This window comes from Microtus ochrogaster, unplaced genomic scaffold, assembly GCF_000317375.1.
Source record: "Microtus ochrogaster isolate Prairie Vole_2 unplaced genomic scaffold, MicOch1.0 UNK3, whole genome shotgun sequence".
NCBI classification, from domain to species: Eukaryota; Metazoa; Chordata; class Mammalia; order Rodentia; family Cricetidae; genus Microtus; species Microtus ochrogaster.
Window position 1 is genome coordinate 15,717,773 of NW_004949101.1, and position 22,388 is coordinate 15,740,160.

Genomic DNA, 22,388 nt, shown 5'->3' on the forward strand with positions numbered 1-22,388 from the left:
CAAGGTCAGGGATGTACAGACAGAATTTTGGTGGGAGGTTATAGAATCCGCAGCTGGGTGCTTCCTATTATGCACTAGGTTCTCCAGAGGTCTAAAGATGGAGAAGAGGAGGAGGCGGGGATGGACAAAGAAACTTGACTTCTTTCACATTACTGTCACGTCTGCCGGCCTGCGAAGTCGAAGGGGCCCACTTACCCTTTAGCGCTCAAGCCCTTTTGGTAATGAGGCCGGGTGTTAGAAAAGAAACATCACCCCACCCCGCTAACTGCACATCCTCTGCTAGGAAATCTGCATTCTCTAGGCGGGCTGCTCCCTGGAACTGTCACTGTGCCAGGCGAGCCTTAGGGTCTGGGCCAAATCTCCACGCTGCTTGCAGAGGGCAGGCTCAATGGGGTGAGAGGAGCCCCCTTATCCTCCTTCCCGCCCCCTCCTTATCCACTCCAACCCGTCCGGAAGAAACGCGGGCAGTCCGCGCGAGCTGGGGGAGCGGGGAGCTGGGAGGGGGGGGGGCGAGAAGTCACAGCATTGTCTGTCTTGTTGGGAGGGGAGAAGCTCCGCCCCCTAGAGGGGGAGGGAGAGGAGGGAAGAAAGGCGAGAGAAGAGGGGTGGGTAGAGGAGAGCTGCAAGGGTGACGGGTGGGTTGGCCAGGGATCGGCAGATAAAGGCAGAGCTCGGGGAGGCGGGGCGGAGGGGCCAGGAGGGCGGGGCGCCCGCCCCCAGCAGCGCTGTCGCCGCCCAGCCCGGCCCAAGCAAGCCGGTCTCGCCGAGCGCTGGCCAAGCACTCTGGAGAACCCCCCACCCCCGCAGCGGCGCCCCCACTTTCCAACCCCTGCGGCGCGCGCGGATGCAGCTGGTCCGGGACGCAGGCAAGACACAGGGCGCGGGGCGCGAGGAGCCGGGTACTGGAGCGGGATGCAGACGCAAGGTGCGGGCGCCGGTGGTTCTGCCCCCACCTCCCACTACCCATCCCAAAGTTTTCCCACAGAGGCCTTTGGCCCGGCCCCTGAGTCTCTCTTGCCCCCGGCTCGCCAACCGTCCCCCTGAGCCACAAGGTGCTGTCCCATGAGTAGTGCAGGCGGGCGCCCTAGCCCACTCGTTTTCCCCGGGTAGAAAGTTGTAGCTTAGAGTTCATCCTGCCGCTCTAACCCCTTGAGGTTTTTCCAGCAGTGGACCCCTGATGCAATGGCAGGGAAGTGTCCCCCTCCCCGAACTCCCTAGCGAAGTGAAGCGGGATAGCAGGTGCAGGCCTGGGTCGCTTAGGGGAGGGTCGGACTGTAGTGCGCCCCCTGGCTCCCGGGGCGGGGGTCGTGTCGTCGGCCCAGCCCAGGACGAGCCCGGCCCGCCTTGGCCTTCAGAGTTTCAGGGCACGCAGTGCTTAGGCGCACTTCCCGCTACCGAGTTTCGTGACCCCTCCTGAGGTCGCTGGAGGCCGGGCTAGGCAGGTGCTTTCAAAAGGCGGCCCGGCCACTTGAGTATCTACAGTGCTTACTCTGCACCCGGCTCTACCCGGAGAGCGTTGTGGAGACAGCGGAGTGGTGGTGTCCGGACAGGGACAACTCTGGACCGGCCACAGCACCCCTGTGCTTCAGTGGCAAACTCAGCGCCAGGCTTCACAATGCTGCTCTCGCTTTAGTCCCAAGCGTCCAGAAACCAGGGGGTTAGAAACACTTCGCCCTGAGAGCAGAGGCAAGGGTTACGGTAAGCGCCCCCCCTCACCCCCCCCCCCCCCCGAGGAAGATTCCTGCGTGAGGAAGCGGTGGACAAATGATAACTAGTCAGAGCGGGCTCTGTCCCTGCGGTATTGATCCTGGGGGGGGGGCGGGAAGAGAAAGAAAAAGAATTAGAATTACAGTTCACAGTTCTTATAAACAGCCTTCAGATTCAGCCAGGGGATTTTTTTTTTTTTTGAAGAGCACATGAAGGAGGAGTATGAGGTTAATTTGTCATACTTTCAATCCGCATTTATTAAGGGGAAACTTTTCTACAGGTGGTCTGAGGGTTAAAGAAACCAAGCTATACTGAGTTTGAGAAGAATGCCCCCCTTCCCTCCCTTGTCCCCTTCCTCCCTTGCTTTCTGTCCTAGGGGAGTAACTGTAGTGTCTTCCAGAGCGGTGCCCATTTGAGCTCAGAGGCCCTAGAGTAGGGCTGTCGAGTGTGGACAGTTTTCTCCTTTGGGCAAAACCCGATTCTCGGGACCTGCTACCGTCTAGTGGGTCACAGGAAGGTAGAGAGGAGCATGTAATGATGGCTGAGCTTGGAGAGATGACCTTAGTCTGCAAATAAGCATGCTTCTTGCCCTGTAGAAACTGTGGGAAATCCACCTGGCCACCGAGGGATATGGACTGGTAGCATTTGGGATTGCCTGTGCTGGGGGTTATGGGAAGCCACACCCATTCCTTCGTTGCCGAATAGAAGAGTGCGGGGGGGGGGAGGAGGAGAGGGGGGAGACAACAAAATATGGGGTTCCAATGCAAATGATGAGGGAGTAGCCTTGAGAAACCCAGCTGGAAGACCAGGGGATCCAAGATCCCACACCCACATCTGTGGGGTGGACCAGGTTGGTCAGCGCATGCTCTGAACTTGCACCTGTGTTTTCTGCAGCCAGCAGTATTCTGACTTTGCCCAGGGCGATGTCCCAGAGCTCCTGACCTCCACAGCACACCTCCCTCCATCTCAGTGTGACTTCTTTTTAGAGGTGCCTGCTTTGTTTCTGTTTTGTGGTATTTTAGGGGGAGGGCAGTAGATGCCACACCTTGTTTTCAGTTTTCTTCCTCATTCTGATGTTTGGGTTCATCTGCAGCGTCTCAGAGGCCCCCTGATTTCTCTTTGACTTCTTTGCTGATGCCTCAGAGCCAGGCTCCTAGTCTGGCACTGTGTGCAAGTTACTTAGGGATGGCTAAAGATCCTGGCTAGAGGTGCCGAGGGTCGGTACTTTGACTTCTCTACTTCTCATTTGGGCTGGACTCTGGGACTAGCCAGAAAGGAGACCCGCTGTCCAATCACAAAAGAACCTGAGCTGATTGCTGCCTTTAGTCCTCTTTGGGATTCTTAGGCAGGAAGTGTCCTCCCAGCTTGGGGGAGATGGCAGTGGATAGTGCAGAGTGTGGCTGCCAGCGTCCCAAGGAAAGGCTGAGAGGTACTGGGGTGGGGGGATTCCTAAGAACAGCCTTAGGGCCTGTCCAAGCTTTCTCTCCTCTCTGGTGAAAAACTGCCCAAGTCTTGTCGTGTGCTTGGAATGAAAGATGTCCTGCCTCTGGTCTCAAGTCTTAGCTGCCCTAGCTGTGTTTACAATGCCAAGGCAGCATCCTTCATGCCGCTTTCCACTACGGACATCCTGACGTCCTTCACAGTGCGCTCCATTTGTTTACCCAAACGACACACTGTCACCTATAAACACCTCCCTGCCTCCCAGAAGTTTTATTTTGTTTCTTTCTTTTGTGTTGTATTTTGTTTCTCTCTGTAGCACTGGCTGTTCTGGAAACTCACTGTGTAGACCAGGGTGGCCTTGAACTCACTGACATCCTCCGACCTCTGTCTCCCGAGTGCTGGGACTAAAGGCTAAAGTCATGTGCCACCACTGCCCAGCTAACTCCTAGAAGAATCTTTTAAAGTCCTTAAGGCAGGGTGAGCTCCCCACTTAAGCCTGTGACTGCCAGTTTGCATATCCGCAGAGGACATGGCTGTGGTCTTAGTGGATGGAGCAGTAGGTGCAATAAACATGGACATGCTTAGGTTCCACCCAGTGGGCCACTGCTGGTCATCCCTGGATAAAGACACCAGCGCCTATAAGCACAGCTCGATGCAGCTGCTCAGGCTAGTAGTGTGGGCTGCTGGGAACGCCTGCTCAAGCCAACTGTGGCTACACCAGAGAGTGAAGGCCATTTGGCTGACTCTAACGACTTCCACGTTCCCCCTCCCGCACTGAACAACTGACAGAAAGATACCCTATGCTTTCTTTGGCTGTGTCAACCCAAAGTGATTGACAGAACACGCAGAGTCCATCACTGTGTGGTTTTACCAGTGGTTGGCACTCAGCCGAGTTGGCTTAGTTAACTGCTCTGTTTTATGGGTATAATGGGTTGGGAGTTTGTCTTCCTTCCTGTCACCTTTTAGCTGTAGGGTATGGGCCATGTGGATCTGGTCAGTGTCCTCCTTTTGTGTCCTTGGCTGGTTTGTCCTCCCACCAGTGACTGATGGGAGAAACCATAGAAATGACCTCGGTTTTCTTACTCTGATGGGACTACCTTGGGACGTTCCCTGTGCTGTCTCTAGGGTTCCTTCTTGGGACACTTTCCAACTGCTCACATTCTCTCCTCTCTCTTTCTTTCTCTCTCTCTCTCTCTCTCTCTCTCTCTCTCTCTCTCTCTCTCTCTGACTTATTTTTATTCTGTGAGTACCTGCATGTATGGGTTGTACCATGTGACACTTGGTGCCCACAGAGGTCAGATGAGGGCATTGGATTTCCTGGGACTGGGGTTACACATGGTTGTGAATTTCCATGTAGATGGTAGAAATCGAACCCGGCCTAGAGACCAGCCAGTGCTCTTAACCACTGGGCTGTCCATCGCTCTATTTCCCCCTTCTTGGCTCACATACCCATGCCCCTGGCACTTGAACTTGAATTCTTGCCTCTGCTTCTGGGGGAAATCCACTTAAAACAGACTTTGGTTTTAGTTTTAAATTCATTTAAAGCCTTGTGATCCCCAACCATAAGATGGAAATTCTAATAACTATCCCCTAGTGAAATTCTGAAGACAGTAAACTGTCACCTACCTGGCACACAGCAAGCGTTTGGGAAAACGTTTTCTAGTTCTTTGATTCATAAGCAGGAGGCTGTGCTGGATCTGAGAGCGTTGTGATGGTGGAGCATGGGGAACTAGGGTTAGAAAGAGAAGCCGTTCGGTGAGAAAATGGAGGTCCGCAGCTTGGACATAGCTCGGTTGTGACCAGTGATACACTGTAGCATCGTAGTGGCTAGTTGTCCGAAGTGGGGCATGGGGAAGCCTTGCTTTTAGGCACTCACCTGTTTCAGCAGTGTAAATAGTCTTGTTATGGCTGGCCTTTAGCCATCAGCGTGGTGCCATTGAACACTAAGTTGGCAAGACACGAGTTGTGTGAACCCTTTGGCCACAGCTGAGCTGGGATATACCCCAGTGATCTCACATTCAATCTTCTTACACACAGAGAGGGGAGGATCTTGACTGTCCTGGGTGTCCAAAATTCGCTCTGACTTGTTTGAATCACCATGTGAGACAGCTCTAGGGCCCTACGATGGTTACTGAGACATTGCCAAGTCTTTTTGGGCCTCACTTCCTCATCTCAAAGGCAAGGGATTAGGTGGTTTCATGTGTCCCTTCTAGCCCCTGGTTCCTTTAGGAAGGGTCTATTGCATTTTAAGAAAATGTTTAAACGTCTACTCAAGACCAAAGTCTTGAGCAACAAAATGCTTTGCAAAAGCATTTGTACATCCTCTTGGGCGTGCATCCCTGGGCACCCTCAAGGGGTGTTAGGGTCTCCTGCTGGATAAGAAGTTCAGTGGACATTGACCCAGGATAACCCTCTCTGCCTTTCATGGCCCATGCAAGATGCAAGGACAGAGAAGGTCTGGGAGGGGAGGTAAGGATGCCTTCTGTGGAAAAGACAGTCTAACTTCCTGAGCACTGTGCAGTTTCTAAGAAGCCAAGTGGAGAGCCAAGTTTCTCTAAGACAATTTTTTTTGCATCCTTGAAGTAGCTTACTGTTCTCTGCTCACCGGACAGTCTCCCAATGGGAGGGAGCCCCTGGCTGAGCACGCCACCAAGGATATAATTGAACAAGTGCTTGGGGACATCCTTTGAGTCATTGTTTACGATGCCTACAATCCCGAGTTAGTTAATTATGGTATGGAATATCATGTGGCTTCAAAAGTAAGGGTTACGGATGTGCATCTGTAAACATGGACAGATGCTATGTGTTTCTAAGAAGGAAGCTACGAGGCAGGGTACCACTTTTGTGAAACATCCCCTTTAGGTTTGTGTCTGCAAGGATGGACGGCAATGCACTGATGGCAGGTCTCTCTACGTGGCAGGATTTGGGGAGCTCTTGATTTCCAATCTTCTTTTTTCTATGTGTAATAACTTTACATTATAGTGCCCTATTCGGAACCATAAAAATTATCCCTTCGATGGTTTTTATGTGTAAATTTACTGTCAGCAAATCCATGTGTAATCTTGTAGGACCATTGCCACTAAATATTTCATAATATTTGTCACTCCAAACAGGTGCTGTACCCCTTCAATAATCATTCCTACTCCCTGCTCTCCCTGTCCCTGATTATTGCTATTTTACAAATTGTCTTTATGAATTTGCCTATTCTAGGTAGCTCCTATGTAAATGGGATCATTCAATATTTGTCCTTTTATGGCTACTAAACTTCCTGCTTATCCCTATTTTAAAAAAATACAAGCAAAATGTGTATGTTGTTTGTATAATAGTGAGGAAAGCCCTGGGAGAGAGGTGTGGTGTTTGGTGTCTACGGTTCCTTTCATGCAGGGCCACAGGGCGCTGGCCTTTCTCCCTGACCTGGGACAGGTGTCACACTCCCACCTCCATCTCAGCCTAGAAGTGTGGAGGTAGATGATTGGAGCTGAGGTGTACAGCCCTGCTGGCTGGGAGCTGACCATAGCTGGATTTGATGGTTGCTAGCTGCTGTGTCTCAGACCCCTACTGCTGAACCGTCTCACCGCAGGATCAACTGTGTGGGTGGTGATTTGGGAAGGTGGGTCAGTCCGTAGCTGTCGTCTGGTGAGTGAGATTCACTGCTGGGGGTTGTTGAGACCAGCTTCATTAAATATGGACTCCCGGCTTTTCTATTTTAAGCATTTGTGTGTGTGTGTGTCCCAAACCCTGTGGCTGACCTGGACTTGCTGAATGCCCTTCATGGAGACCATGAGTATGCCTGTTGATGCTTTGATCACAACATGGCCTGGGGCACAAGGGGACTCTAGTTGGTGGGGTCCACGAAGCTTCGGGTATTCTGAGGAATTAAGTAATAGCTGAAAGTATGGGTCCCCTCTTTACGAAGTCCTGTGCAGGATGACCTTGACCATGGGACCATTCGGGTGAGAATTGTCGTGCTGCTCCCGGGAGGGACCGCTGTGGTATGGGGGCAGGTCCAGCAAACGTGTGTATACTTTGAACTGGAGCTGAGGTGAAGGTAGACAGGAGGATGTGGTGCCCAGGGCTGGGAAGCCAGGTCTTGTGGCTCTATTTAGATACTGAAGGGTCACTGAATGGGCTTTTCTAGGAGGCCATGTTCTAGGATGAAAGCCTTGAGATTCTTGCTAAGGGAGGTCTTGTTGGGTCCGTGAGCCTTCAGTGTATTGACCAAAGGTGGGTCTGGGAAGCTCCGTAGGAAGTCTCTCTACCTGGTTCTGCCTTTTCGTCTGCCCAGTGGGAGACTGCCCTTTAGATCCCAGGCACTGAGGACTGTGAAGCCGATTCTATACAAACTGCCACTGAGGACTTTGAAGAGTCTCTGTGTCTCGTGGTGCTGATTTTCCTTGTAGGGCTGGTCCACCCATGACAGGGCAGGCAGAGCAGGTGTGCCTGTGCTGCCGTGGAGGATTTCCCACGGGATGCTGTGGAAACCCCAGAGATCAGCTCTATGACCTGAGTTTTCCTGTGTTCATGGTTGGTCATTATGTTTAAGAGGTGGCTAAAGTACCCTGTTATGGCTGACTGCCTGGAGGCCTTTTCCTCTAGTCCAGGGGACCTGTGGGCTCTGGAGATAAAGGGAGTCAGCCATCCTGGCTTTTGATTTTCAACCCTTTTGACTTTCAAGGTGAGAAGTGGAGGAAACCCCGAGATTTGAGTATACAAAGTTCAGATTCTCAGCTTATAGCACCAAAAAAGGAAACCGTGTGGGGTTCCCTTCAGGAAGGGGATGTGAAGTCAGAGGTGAGTCTCAGTATGGCCAGTGACTTGGAAACCACCCTGTAAACAGGACGCGTGGCCCTCACAGAAACCTATCATGGGAGGAAACCAGAGGCGGCCCTTCCTTACCTGCTGGGGTCAGTTGGTAGGTCTGCTGAGCTGGAGGGCCAGCCTGACAATGGGCAGAGAGGGCCAAACACTGAATCAGAAGGAAGTTCAATTGGCCTTCTAGGGAAGACATCTAAACTACCCTATAAAATAGCCCTTGCTTTTGAGACATGCAGGGCGAGAGTGTCTCCCCTTGTTCACTCCTCTGGGGTCACTGTTGTCTCCCCAGCACCCTCTGACCACTTTGACGCAAACCAATCCCAGGAAATTTCTGTCATGGTTGAGTTTTAGTTCACAGTGGGGGATGAAATACGTACACTGTGGCAGGGCTCCTCTGCGTGGTGACAGAGGGGCTCCATGAACTTCTGGCTAAGTTCTTCCCTCCTGGGTCTGTATATAATGAGGTGCAGGGGGAGGGGTGAGGACCAGCATCCTAAGACTCTGTTCCTCTTGAGCCAGTCTAAATTCTTTCATCTACCTCGTCTTATAGTGGGTGACACAGCTTCCTTATTCCAAAGTGGTCTTGCCCCTTGGAGGGGACCTGCTGAGCAGAGAGGCCAAGATGCAGGGGCCCTTGCTTCTGTCCTCACCTAGGGCTCAGGCACTGGATCAGACCCTTTTCATCCAATCGCGTTCCAATCCAGCTGTTGATTCTTCAGGCATACCTGTGTAGGGAGGTCTCCGTGCTCCAAGGGATGGATAGGACTTAGAGCATTATTGGGGCCTGGCACCCACAGAGGGCATGGAAGCAGGCACAGGTCTCCCAGACCTCACACTGTGCTCCTCATCTCCAGCCCACGTGATATGCTTTACAGCCAGCCTGCGAGTGTAAGTACTTCCCTGAGTGCTGTGAGCTGCCGTGCGAACTAGCCAGACCAGAGGAGGGGTTGTGGATCCTGACTGGTCGCTACCCAGCTGGTCAGAAGCACAGCTTCCAGCCTGGGTCTTGTGACAGGCATATGAAGGGAGGGCATGGCTTAGAGCATTGAGTTCCTAACCTATGAGACCTGATGCTGCCTCCAAGATAGCTAATGGCAGGACTTAACTGGTTTAGGGGGCACTAGATGACCAGAACCGATTGCTACTTGCTGGTGGGAGAAATCCCTTTGTCACGGGCTTCTGCATTGAATGCAGTGTGGCAAGGGAAAACGCTGACACATAGTACCCTAGACCCCGCCCCCCATGCATACACATCCATACATACACACCACACACAGCTCCCTTACCCTCATTCCACACCCCATAACACTCCACACACTCACACTGCCATGCCTGTCTTTACACACACCCTCTCTTAAACACCTATACCCGTACAGAGTTTTTACTTCCTTCCGTGCCTTTTTTTAGTGTGCGCCGTGGCCTTTGTTTCCTCATAAGAGATGAAGGGCCTCTGAGTTTCCTTCTATAAACATCCACCGAGAAGGACAAATCCTTTGGGATGCCCAAGGGATGTCCCTCTGTAAACAGGCTGCTCTCCTGGCCAGGCCGACTGGACTGTCTAGGTGTCTCAGGGTGGCTCCCGTCACTCGCTTGGCCAGCCCCAGCCGGTGTGCAGCAGGAAGCAGGTGCTTGGGGCCGTTGCCTCCGAGTCACTTCCTGAAATCTGCAGTAGCTGTGCTGGGGGAATTCAGACCTGAATGTGCAGGTCAGAGGCCCGGGTGTTGTGGATGGAGCTGGGCTTTGCCGCCCCCTCTGGTAGGGGAATCCCAGCCCAGCCCCCTGTGGCGGCTCAGTTCTGCATCTGCCCAGGGGCCCGTGGGAGTGAGGTGGTTTGGATGGGGACCCGGGCCTTTGCTAGTAGTGGAGGCTTATTTCTGAGGGTAGGGGTGAGGTGAGGGACAGAATGTGGGGTTTGTGATGGAGAAAAGTGGTTTATTCTCTGGACAGTTGCTATGACCGAGGATCCATGACTGTGATTGCCAGGCCCCAGGTCCTGGCCAAGGATCTCAATGCTCTGCCCTGGGCCTGGCTCTTCTGGGTCTGTCTTTCCTCCAGTCGGTTTGCTGGACCACTCCCCTTACCCCAAGCCTCCCAGCCTCTGGTGAGTGGTGCCAGATCCAGCCTGCACTGTCTCACTTGCTAAGACCATCTCAGCTACGTCCTGCACTAGGAAGCCTGGACTCTGTGAGGCCCGAGACAGTCCTCGAACCTTGGACCTTCCATTTCTTCTCTGGGGCTGCTTCTTCTGTGGTGTGTGGGGTGAACACATTTTCCTCATAGTCAGAATCTCGCGTTGTCTCTCCCCCCCTTCTCACACCCCCATGCAGTCAGTCCTTGGTCACTTACTCTCCTGCTTCCCCACTTTAATCTATTTCTCCTAGCACTGCTAAGGCTTCCGGCGTTCTCCTCCTCAGGACCGGATGTGGCCGGAAGATACACTGTTCTTCCCAGTTTGTACCCACCTCAGGTGTAATCAGGACCACCAAGGTCTGAAGGTGCTCTCTCCTAATGACACACTTTATAAAATGTTTAAGGAGTGAAAAGAGTAAAGCTTTGTGTGGGACCTTTGACCTGAGCTCAGCTCCAGCCCTCCCTGTGGTGCTGTGTGCCCCCAGGGCGCTCAGGTGCCGTGTGCAAAGGAGGGAAGTACTCAGCCTGGCCAGGAAGTGGGCCCTCTGTTGCTCGAGGCATTTAGACTGAGGTGAAGGGTTCGAAACCTGAGTTTGCTCCTACCGAGTTGGTAGCCACTGTGTGGAATCTCCTGACATCTGTAGATCTTGGCAGGGCCTCAGCCCATAGCTCAAGTCTCCTTCCTTGAGTGGTGCAATGGGGCTGGGGCTTCCTGTTTGCCAGTAGCCCTTCTTCCTGCCCTGTTAGCAGGGGCCTGGAACACAGAGGGCTTGTTACCATCTCCTCTCTGTCCTGGCTCCCCACAAAGCTGATTATCTCAAGTGGCCTGACCAGTTAGTCTTTATAGTATGAAGCACTGTGAGATTGCTCTTAGAGAGGGCTGGGGGCACAGAGGAGGGGTAAAGACCAGTCCCCAAAGGGGAAGCTGCGGCCTCTAGCAAGCATTTCCTTTGCATCAGACAAGAGCCCGGGGGGACTTCCTCCCTTCTAGTTTGCAAGAAGAGGTGTTTGCACCAGCTCCGTGCGTGCATGATCCCTAGAGATGTCCTGTCACCTCCTCTCTCTCTGGAAGCAGAAGTCACAGGGAGGGATGCTAAATACCAGCTCAGTTCTTTTTTAGACGGCACTGCTCCTCCCTGTTTGAAATACATTTGATGTTGTTCTGGGTCTACACAGCACTTTATCAGATTTCACAGTGGCTCTTCCCCGGATCTATGCTGGCTTGACCTGGAGAGACTCCCAAAGACGCTGCTAATCATTGGTTTTCGTTGTGGCCTAAACATTGTGGTTTTTTGAAACACTCCCCTTCCTGTCCTGTTCCCTGACCCATGGGTGCTGTGCACTGAGTCCTTTCATGGTTGCTGAGGTGGGGGTAAGGCAGGGCCAGGTTCCAGCTACACATCCAGGAAGACAGGTTGGGAGAGGAAAACAGCAACAACCCCCAAAGGGTACTCTCCATCTGCCTCCCTGTGGGCTGTCCTACCAGGGTCCTGCCCTCTGTCCTGGACCTGCTTTTCTCCCCTGGGCCTTTCCAGTGGACAAATAGGAGAGGTAGTCTCTCAGGGCTGGGACAGAGCCAGAGCCAACTTCTGGGCCCCCTGACCACAGGGAATAAGAAAGTCAGGAAGAAACAGACTAGGAAGAGAGGGATCCCACTGTCTTTGGATGGAGCTGTGACCTTTCTCAGCTCCAGGGGCTTCTTTAGGCCTGGCCTTTGCTCTTCTCATGGGAAACTGGGCCTGTGAGTTTCTCAGGCTTGAGCAGCCCCTCACTGACTCTGTGGAGCCTGGTGTGAGGGGCTGGAAATGCCTGTGAGCCAGGCTTGTGGAAAGGAAGAGGGAGACTTCTTGGAAGGTCAGTGATAATGCCATCACTGGCAGGTCTGTCCCCATCCTACCACCCGGCTGCTCAGAGCGCCAGGCCTGCCTTGGATGGGCAGTTGTTTTACTATGGCCAAACCAGGAGTGTTTAATCCCAGACATGGGTTGGTAATGTAACCAGGGCAAAAGCCTGGCTGTGCAGCCATAACTAGCTGGGCTCAGTCACCACCCCACTATGTTAAAGAGACTCACAATGGTAAAAGTCTGCATAAACCAAGCGGTCTGCTGTCAGGTCGCCACCATCTGGGCTCTGGCCCTTGTGGTGGTCATGCCTCGAGGGGATCAGGGTGGTTTGCTTTAGGACACATCTCCCACCAATGACTGTCACCCTTTTAGGGTGGCCCATCCTGTGAGATTCTTACTATTCCTAGAATCCACAGTGACTGCAGGTTTCGGCCAACTTATTTCTGTGCCTTCAGCTTTGTCGAGGGCTGAACTAGGTAGTAAGCCTCTCCTTGAGTGACTAGCAGGCTTGTGCAGAGGCTAGAGAGAGTTTGACCCAAACACATCGAAGGCAGACATGTATCTAGTTACTTAATGACCTCAAGCAAAGAGTGCACATCTTTTAGACAAAGCTGTTTCTAGTGCCTGCCAGGGTGTGGTGGATGCTGCTGGCACCACCTGGACTCCTTTTACTATTACATGATGAGTGTATTACCCACGTAAGTCTTAACCTGTGAGGTCACTCTTCCTCCCTGGAGGGGGCAGGGCCTTTGGGCTAGTGATAACACTGGTGTCACTGGGCAACTCCCTGCTGTTCTTCACACCCCAGGGCCCCTGTGGGAGCAGAAAACTGCTTGTCTCCAAGGGAATCAGCATTGCTCCTTAGCTCTCTCCCCGCCCAGCCTTGTCATATGTTTCTCCCGAAGAAGAAGCTACATCTTCGAGAAACCCCAGGTGCAAGAGTTGTTCTCCAAGATTGGGCTCTGCTCTTGGGTAATCCCTCACCCTGAGAGCAGGCTTTCCTTCACAGCTGCAGTTGAGCCCAGACTCAGCATTGCAGGGGTGATCATTCCTGGGAACCAGGGCAGGGGAAGGCTCAGGATGGGTGCAGCTGGCCTGTGAGGGTGAAGAAGGCCTCAGCAGGTGACTTTTGTGTTATAGTTGTTAAGTGTTGTAAGGAAGAGCAAGCTGAGGGTGAGTGCCTGTCCTCCAGCACTGCCCTGGTTAGAGGTGGTGGGGTTAGCTCAGAAGGTTAGGAGAGTTTGGGCGAGCCTGCCAACGTATGAAGCCCGTACGAGGGAAATCATGAGTTCAGTGTGGGGCCTGGGTGGCCTGTCCAACAATAGTAACATTTATAAATGTCTTAGCAGACGTGCCCTGTATTTAGGGACGTTCAGTCTTTACCTTAGTTTCTAATGCACTGGCTTAGAAGTCCTGTGTGGGTGACATCCCTGGTCACAGAAGGTCAGTAGAGGCAAAGGTTTAGAGTGCCAAGGAGCAGCTTCATGTTAGTAATTGGGTGAAATTTCTGTGTGTGTGTACGTGTGTGCGCACACACTCTTTCCTCCCTCCTTCCCTTCCCTTCCCTTCCCTTCCCTTTCCTTTCCTTTCCTTTCCCCCCTCCCTCCCTTCCTTCCTTCCATTTTTCCTTCCTTCCTTTCTTTTTTTGACACAGGGTCTCTCTGTGAAGCCTAGCTCACCTGGAACTCTCTACATAGACCAGGCTGGCTTTGAACTCACGGAGATTCCTACCTCTGCCACCCCTGTACTGGAATTAAAGACGTGCCCCTTCTTTCTTGTCCCCTTCTCCTCTTTCTCTCCATTCTTCTGTCTCTCTTCTTTCTCCTTCCCTCTCTTTCATCCTTTCTCAGTGTGGTTTCTACCCTGTGCCCAGGATGCCAGCTGATGTGGCCTCTGGTTCCTTTCTTCCTGTCTTTTCTACAAAGACATGGCAACCACCAGTTTGATCTCAAGGCACTGTGGGACATGATGCTCATAAATGATCCCTCCAAGGCATCTAGAGTACAGCAGCCTACAAATTCTAGATAATAACAGGGAAAGCAGGAGGATTACAACCAGCAGCTGCCATGTCCCCTTTTCAAGGGCAAAGAAGCTGTGGGTCACCCTTGGAGGAAGTATCCAATTGAACCCACATTCCAACGCCACCAACCATCTTCCTTTGGCCCTCCTCCTGTGAGGAACTTAATTCTAAATTTCCAGGCCACTGTTAGGATCCTCTGGGGCTTGCCCTGAGTTGTGTGTGAACTTAGCTTCATTTTTCTAGCTGGTTGGGAGGAGATGGAGGGTCCTGCAACCCACCTGCAACTACTTCCCATGTCAGTTCGACAACATGGTAGCCTATGGATGTATTCACCTTACACTCCGAGAAGCATAAAAATAAGGAAAAAATGTGAGGAGAAAGCAGGCCAGAGAAAGCAGGGCAGCCTAGTGTGAGTCTATAGAGCAGATATCTTATGCAGATACAATAGTAGACCATTTCTGGCTATGCCCGTGGGAAGACTGCCCTGTGGCTAGAAAGAGGTGCTGAGGAATTTCTACAACTGGGGCTGCCAGATGACTTGACTCTATTAATCTGGCAAGTAAAAATGGTCACAAGAGAGATGGAAAATTTTCAAAGATTTGTCAATAACTTGAATTTTTTAAAGTTTTTTTTAAATATATTAAGGACATTAACTGTCACGTGCATTGTGACTATTTCCTCCATTTGCCTTTTGACTTTCTATGGGGTTAAATTTTTTTTTTTTTAAACAGAAGTTGAAAACTTTGATTTTTTTTTTAAGTATTATGTTTCTGGATTTTGAGTTTTGACTGGGAAAGGTTTCTTTTTCTCATATCTAGTTTAACACACACATGTCAAAGTCTTTTACCATTTTATTTTTTAACATTGAAACTTCAGTGCCTGTATAATCTTTTGGTGGAAGGCATAAAAGAGAATTCATTTCCCATCTCTGCATCGTCCCTGTCCCAAGGCCAGCCGGCCCTTTAGTGACATTTTTGGCTAGTATGTCTTTTCTCTGTTAATTGGAGATGCTGCTCACATTCTGTGTTTCCAGATATGTTTGGTTCTAATTCTGGATGTGTATTGTCTAGTTGATCTGCCTATTTCGCCTCTAGTATCAAGTAGATTTTAATAACTACACAGACGGCTCCTATTCTCTAATTGGTATTCCCAGGAGGTTTAAGAGGATGTGGTATCAAAAAGGAACTGTCTGAAGAGCAGGGTAGATTGCTTTCAGATGCAAAACAAAATTAGTAAATTATAGGTTTTGAGGGAGGCAGTGAACAAAGAGCTTTACAGAAAATACACTTGGTGAGTTTGAGACTAGTTAAATAATTCTGAAGAAAATAAGGGTTGGAGATTATGGGTGGAAATGATAGGAGGCTTGGTATATGGATGGACAGATGGATGGTGGATAGATGGGAGATAGATGGACAGATGAGCGGATGGGTATATGGGAAGAGGGATGGATGGATGGATGGATGGATGAGAAGATGATGATGGACAGATGGCCATATGGATGGGAGGAGGGATGGGGAGGAGGGATGGAAGATGGAAGGATGAATAGGAGACAGAAAGATGGGTGAGATGATGGATTGATGGATGGATGGATGAATAGATACATGAATGGAGATAGATAGATAGATAGATAGATAGATAGATAGATAGATAGATAGATGGGAGGATGATGGGTGGTAGGGAGGATACACAGAATGGAGGATGGACGAATGGTATTAGATAGAGGGGATAAGGGTTTTCAGAAGAACAATAATGGAAGAAAGAAAGAAAGAAAGAAAGAATCAGGCAAAGAAAAGACTACAATAGCACTTCTTCTGTGTTTGAGGTGAGAAAATTGCTAGTGGTCAGTCTCATTCTTTGTAGCGCAACTCCTGCCATATGCACTACAGTACGAGTCAGGCAAGGGCCTGGAGATTGAAATACACACACACACACACACACAGAGAGAGAGAGAGAGAGAGAGAGAGAGAGAGAGAGAGAGAGAGAGAGAGAGAGAAGAATGTTTTCTTTATTATGGTCCAGGGCAGCTTATATAGGGTCTCCTTGACGAATGGCCATGCCCTAACTCTCAGATGCAAGCCCACCAGAAACCACTCCCTTGCCATCAGGAACTCCTGAGGGTCTCGTGCTCAGAGCAGCTGTAAAACAAGTTGTTTGCTTAGAGCAGCTGCAAACATAGGAAAACAAGTTGTTTACTCCGGCAGGCAGAGGGTCACAGGAAATTCAGGGTCTGGGGGTCCATAGGCCTCAACAATTCTTTACCATGAATGTGATTGTCATTGAAACCTGCCTATAGAATGTCTGACCAAAGTCCCCTACTGCTTTCGTGTAGTTCCAGCCAGGCTCCAAGTGTCTATCCATTCCCTGTGGCTCCACTATCACCGCTGTCTTGGATCCCCTGTCCTAAAGGCTGTCAGCACACCGCATCTCCTGTTTCCCCTCTGTCCTCTAGGGCTCCTCTCCCTCTGCCCGCTCTCTTGGCTGGGCTACCTGGAAGCTTGCCCTAACACTCTCCATTCTCACGACATTGTCTGTTCCGACTCAGAGGCTCACACTCCCATCTTGTACAAAGGGTTTGGTTGTTGGTTGTTTTTTATTCTTTGAACTCTTTAGGGGGCCTGCCACCCAGACTCCAAATGAATACACACAGAGTCTTATTCTTTCTTATGAATGCCCGGCCTTAGCTTAGCTTGTTTCTTGCCAGCTTTTCTTAACTTAAATTATCCATCTATCGGGGGCTGGAGAGATGGCTCAGAGGTTAAGAGCATTGCCTGCTCTTCCAAAGGTCCTGAGTTCAATTTCCCAGCAACCACATGGTGGCTCACAACCATCTGTAATGGGGTCTGGTGCCCTCTTCTGGCCTGCAGGCATATACACAGATAGAATATTGTATACATAATAAATAAATTAATATTAAAAAAGTTATCCATCTATCTTTTGCCTCTGGGCTTTTACCTTTCTCTATTTCTGTATATCTTTGCTTTCCTTCTTATTCCATGTCTGGCCATATGGTTGGGTGACTGGTTTCTGGCATCCTCCCCTCCTTCCTTTCTTGATCCTCTGTCTCTTCCCAGAATTCTTCTCCTATTTATTCTCTCTGCCTGCCAACAGCACCTACCCTTTCTCCTGTCTTGCTAGTGGATGCTTAGCTTTTTATTAGACCAATCAGGTGTTTTGAGCAGGCAAAGTAGCACAACTTTACAGAGTTAAACAAATGCAACATAAAAGAACACAACATAGTTGATATGGCAGACCTAGTTGACTTCCCAGGGGAGGCTTCACCGTCTCTGAGAAGCGGATGGGGAAAGGGGGAGGAAGCAGGAGGAGAGGAGGAAGGGGGAACTGGGATTGGTATGTAAAAAATAAATAAAATTTTTTTAAAACGCCACATATCTTTGCATCATTAAACAGATGTTCCACAGCATAAACAAATGTAACTTGTCTTAAACTAGTATTCTGCAACAGGTGTGCCTCTGTCTGGACACATCTACCCTGTGCTGTTTGCACTGTCACCTTAGTGGGGGGGGTAGGGAGGGAAGGTCACTGAATCCAGCTGGTCCCCAGGCCCCAACCTAAACTCAGATGTCGTGTCCTTCCTGGGGGCCACCATGGTCTTGCCCCCTCTTGACGGAACCGTTTACTCCTTCTGTCTACCCGCCCTGCACACTGAGAGCCGGGAACTGTTTGCTTTGCACAGCTAGTCACAAGGCCAGTGCTTGTGGAGTGTGAAAACCTGCAAGGGCGCAGGAAGGGGCCTTTCGGGAGATTTGCTAGGTGAGAGTAACTGCTACTTAAGAAGGAAAGAAAAGCTTTTTTTTTTTGGTTTTTCGAGACAGGGTTTCTCTGTGGTTTTGGAGCCTGTCCTGGAACTAGCTCTGTAGACCAGGCTGGTCTTGAACTCACAAGAAAAGCTTTTAAAACACTCTGCCCGCCTTATTGTTTTCTTTCTATACACTATATACTCAGTTTTTGTAGTTAGATTTTGATGGGTTTTTGAAAAAATCCAAGTTTTAGAACTTAGACCCCACTGTGTGCTTAGGGTCCCCCTGTTGAGGACACAGATGGCCCATGACTCTTACTCTGGCTCTGGAAACCTTTTGTTCATTTCTCATAGTTTCTGGAACAAATCACCCGAACTCAGGGCCTTAAAACAACACAGTTTTATTGTCTGACAGTTCTGCGGGTCAGAGGTCTGGCTCAGTTCCCTTGGAATCCAGTTCAAGGTATGATCAGGGCAGGCTCCTTCTGGTTCCACAAGCACAGTGAATTCTGCTTAATGACAGACATGCTAAAGTCTGTTGGGGAAGATGCCTGGTGCCTGTAGTGTCGAGGTGGTAACTGGCAGGAAGGCAGAGCAGGCGCCTGCCGGAGTAAGTACAGTGGAGTGGTGGGGATGGGCTAGCACTGGCTAAGTACAGTGGAGTGGTGGGGACAGGCTAGCACTGCCAGAGTAAGCACAGTGGAGTGGTGGGGATGGGCTAGCACTGGCTGAGTAAGTACAGTGGAGTGGTGGGGATGGGCTAGCACTGGCTAAGTACAGTGGAGTGGTGGGGACAGGCTAGCACTGGCTGAGCACATTTCTCTGTAGTCTAAGCTTGTCTGGAAATTGCTATGTAGCCTGGGCTGGCCTCAAACTTGTGACCCTCCTGCTTCAGCCTCCCAAGTGCTGAGATTGCAGACATGTGTCACCATGCTCAGTGTTAGACACTTTTGTGATCGTCATGGTGGGGGCAGTGCTACTGGTTTTGAGCAGGAAGAGGCCAGGGAGGCTGGCAAGCATCATCTCATGGTGAGGGCAGACCCACGACAGAGCATAATGCAGCTGCACGTGTCAGCAGCTGAAGGCTAGACCCACAACAGAACACAGTCCAGCTGCACACGTCAGTGGGGGAAGGCTAGACCCACAACTACACATGTCAGTGGGTGAAGACTGGTCTACCATGGACCAGATTTGAATATGTGGTTTCGTATGCTTGGGCTGTGTAGACATGCATATATTTCTGTGAGATGAAACAAATGAGATAGGGTTTCCTAATCCATTACTTGTTTTCCCAAGCAATGAATCGCCTTTGACTCTGCACTCCAGGGGCGCTCATGGAGCTAGGCTGCACTGCTGGGCATGGCTTATTTGAACATTTCAGGTGGTTCCCTGCCCTCGGTCAACTTCAGTAGACTTTGGGAGGTCCCTGCAGGATGAGACTCTGGTCTGTGGGGCAAATGTCCTTTCGAGAGAAGACTCCTTGGCCATCCTTGGACCAATTTTGTTTTCCATATTTTCCTTGGCTGGGGGCAGAAGTCCTGCTCTATCCCGTGGTGTTTTTTCTAGGGTGTAAGGGTACAGGGTTAGTATGGCATCTCATCAGCTCTGCTTACTCTGGGCTGTTCCAGCTTTGGATCTGGGCGAAGAGGAGCCATTCTGGCTGGTTTTGTCTCCTTCTGTCTCCTGTTGGCTCTGCCAAGGTCATAGCCTGGCTCTCAACTCTGGCTTCTCCTTTCAATTACAGGCCTCTCCTTCTGATGAGACGAGAAGGGAAGGATGGACTACACGCACCAAACTGCCCTGGTCCCGTGCGGACAGGATAAATACATGTCCAAGTAAGATGTCTCATGGTATTGCTCAGCCAGTGCCGGGGCTCTGTGGGTAGACGGAAGCCACCGGGAGAGGAGTTTCATCTGTGTGAGCAGATAGCAGCCAAAGGCAGACTAGTGAGAGCGAGGGAGATAACCAGCAGCTGTAGATGAACACATGCCCCCAGTAACCAGTCAACCCAGCACCTTTGGGAACTTACAAGGCTTCCAGAGAGAGGGATTGGCTGTTGGCTATGCTCTGAGTGTGTGTACCCCCAAATTCCCTGTGAAGTCTGATGCCTGTAGTGATGGAGTGGGATGTGGGCTTCTGTCAGAGTGGAAACCTTATCTGTGGAATGAATGGACTTAGGAAAAGCCAGAGGGTGTTGGCGCATCCTTCTGCCACGGGAGGAAGCAGGGAGGAGCCGTGAAGGACCGGCCCTTGCTGAATGCTAAATCAGCTGTCACCTCATCTTGACTTCCTCAGCCTCAACTGAGAGATGAAATCCTGTTGTTTTGAGGCTCCCCAGTCTCTAGTATTTTGTCACAGCTGCCATAGATGGACACAAACGCAGCTCATTGGCCCTGCTGGGGTGTTGCCTAGGGAAATTCAAGGCTGCAGTAGTGAGCCATGGACGGCCATGGCTTTGACTAAAATAGGCATGAGGCAGGGTCCATGGGGCTTGGTGACACACACCTTTAATCCCAGCAATTTGGGAGGCTAAGACAGAAGGATTGCTGGTTCAAATCTAGCCTGGGCTGTGCTGAGTTCAATGGCGGTTAGGGTAACTTAGTAAAATCCTCTCTCAAAATTAAAAAGAAAAAGGAGCTGGGCATGTAGCCTTTGCTACACTTGCCTAACAACCCAAGCCCATTTCATTCCATACTATGAGGGAGGAAAAAGGAGAAGGGTCTGGTCCTTGGTTTCCTGTATGTTAATGTCTGTGGAACAGGCTTTGTTGATAAAACACTAGAGGTTGAGTAGACATTGATTCCGATCCCCTTGAGATCAAACCCAGGGCCTCAGGTATGAAAGAGGAACACCAAGCTGTCCCACTGCAAGTCTGACCATATGTCTTCGTGCCCAGCACAGGGATTTTAGCTCTTGGATGCTCCCCACCTTTAAAAATTATTTAGCTTAGCCGGGCGGTGGTGGCACACACCTTTAATCCCAGCACTCGGGAGGCAGAGGCAGGCGGATCTCTGTGAGTTCGAGACCAACCTAGTCTACAAGAGCTAGTTCCAGGACAGGAACCAAAAGCTACGGAGAAACCCTGTCTCGAAAATTAAAAAAAAAATTATTTAGCTTATCAGACACTAAATTTTTGTAGACACTACACTTGGCCATGTAGAGCTGCCTGTTATATGAGATCCAGAACATTCTCAAATCTTCACCAAAGGGTTTCCCTGGAGACTTCTAGTGAGCAAGAATTTTGAATAGCACAGCAAACCTTTGGTTGGGGTTTTGTGGGGTCACATTTTTCTTTAACTCAGTCCAGCTTGCGTAGAATGACTCCTTTACTGAGGTTTAACTTGTCTTGAGTCTCACGGATTCTCCAGTGGGTTTGACTTCCGCTGGGGTCCACAATCTCTATTGGGATCTAAAATCTTCCTACTGGCCTGCTGGGTTTAGAAGGGCTGAGCTCGGTCACCTCTTCCCTGAGAAGCAGGTGGCACACAAGGTAGGCAGCCTCCCAAGCTGTCACCGGGTGTCCCTCATGGAGTGATAAACAGCAGGCACATGTATCGGGAGTAGAAGATTGCCAGGATTCTGAAAGTTCCTCAGGCCCATGTCTGTTCAAGGCTCTCCAAGGGTCTGGCTTCTTCCACTTAACGTGAGATACAGGAGCTTCATCCACGTAGGATGTGGTACTTTCGTGTATTCATTGCTGTGTTGCTCCATTGCGTGACGATAACTTCCTTTATTTATCTGTTCTGTTTATGGGAATTTGCTAAACAGCAGGGCTTTGTCAGCGAACCCCAATGTCAGGGACAAGCACATCCTCACCCCTTGCAAACCTCATGGCCTGCAGTGGAATGATCCATGGGAGGGTGGAGAATGGAACTCAGGATGGCGCCATCTTTGTGGGCACTGGGTCAAGCCCTTTAGGGACTGAGCCCATGGTTACTTTCCTTACACATTTAAACATAGTAGAACTTGAGACCTGTGATCTTTACAATAAGAATGGATTCTATTGGCTGATAAACAGAGCTCAGGGTAGGGCCTGGAGAAAGTTCTGTGATGAGCATCAGGATAGGTCCTATTGGTGGAGGATGCCAAGTACATGGGTCCTCTGTCATAGGGATGAGCTCTATTCACTGCAGGATCATGGTATGAACAATGCTCAGGATATTGGGGGATTCAGGCAGAGACAATAGAAGAGCAAAAAATCACCAGGTTGATTGCCCACTTTTCACTCTGGTGTTCCGGTGACTAAGCATCATTCATTTCCTTCCACTGAAGAAAACAGACTCTTGTGATCCACAGTCTTGGTTTCCACAGTGCTTTAAGCTGAGTCTCCTACAGTCTTAAGTTATCTCTATCAACTTCCTAAAAGGTCTGAAAGTCTCAGAGCTTTGTGAAAGCCAATAGCAGTCACCCTGTCCTCACTCCCAGCAAGCAGTAGAGAAGGAAGGTTCAAGAAGCAGAACTCCTGCTGGCATGGATAGGGCATTTGTCTCTGAGTCTGTGACTTATACCTGCTAGCTTGTGGGTTGGGGCAGAATGTTGGAGATGCCAGTCTTTGTCTACAGGCTGCCATGATGTTCCAAGCTGTTTCTTTCTTTTAATATTTATTCATTTATTATGTATACAATATTCTGTCTGTCTGTATGCCTGCAGGCCAGCAGAGGGCACCAGACCCCAT

At 50.4% G+C, this 22,388-nt stretch overlaps 1 protein-coding gene across 3 annotated transcripts in view; it reads left to right on the forward strand.

Moving 5' to 3' along the window:
- Window positions 1–714: 714 nt before the first annotated feature.
- Window positions 715–22,388, forward strand: part of Rassf2 (Ras association domain family member 2) — a 36,296-nt gene continuing 14,622 nt past the window's right edge. Inside the window, exons 1-2 of one of the 3 annotated variants that reach the window (XM_005365566.2) lie at window positions 715–925; window positions 19,458–19,548. In XM_005365566.2, coding sequence (XP_005365623.1) covers window positions 19,490–19,548 — 59 coding nt within the window. In that variant the 5' untranslated portion in view covers window positions 715–925; window positions 19,458–19,489. Of the gene's footprint in view, window positions 926–1,340; window positions 1,699–19,457; window positions 19,549–22,388 lie in introns of those variants that run through there. The other 2 variants (XM_026788495.1, XM_013353169.2) reach the window with 2 other exon arrangements.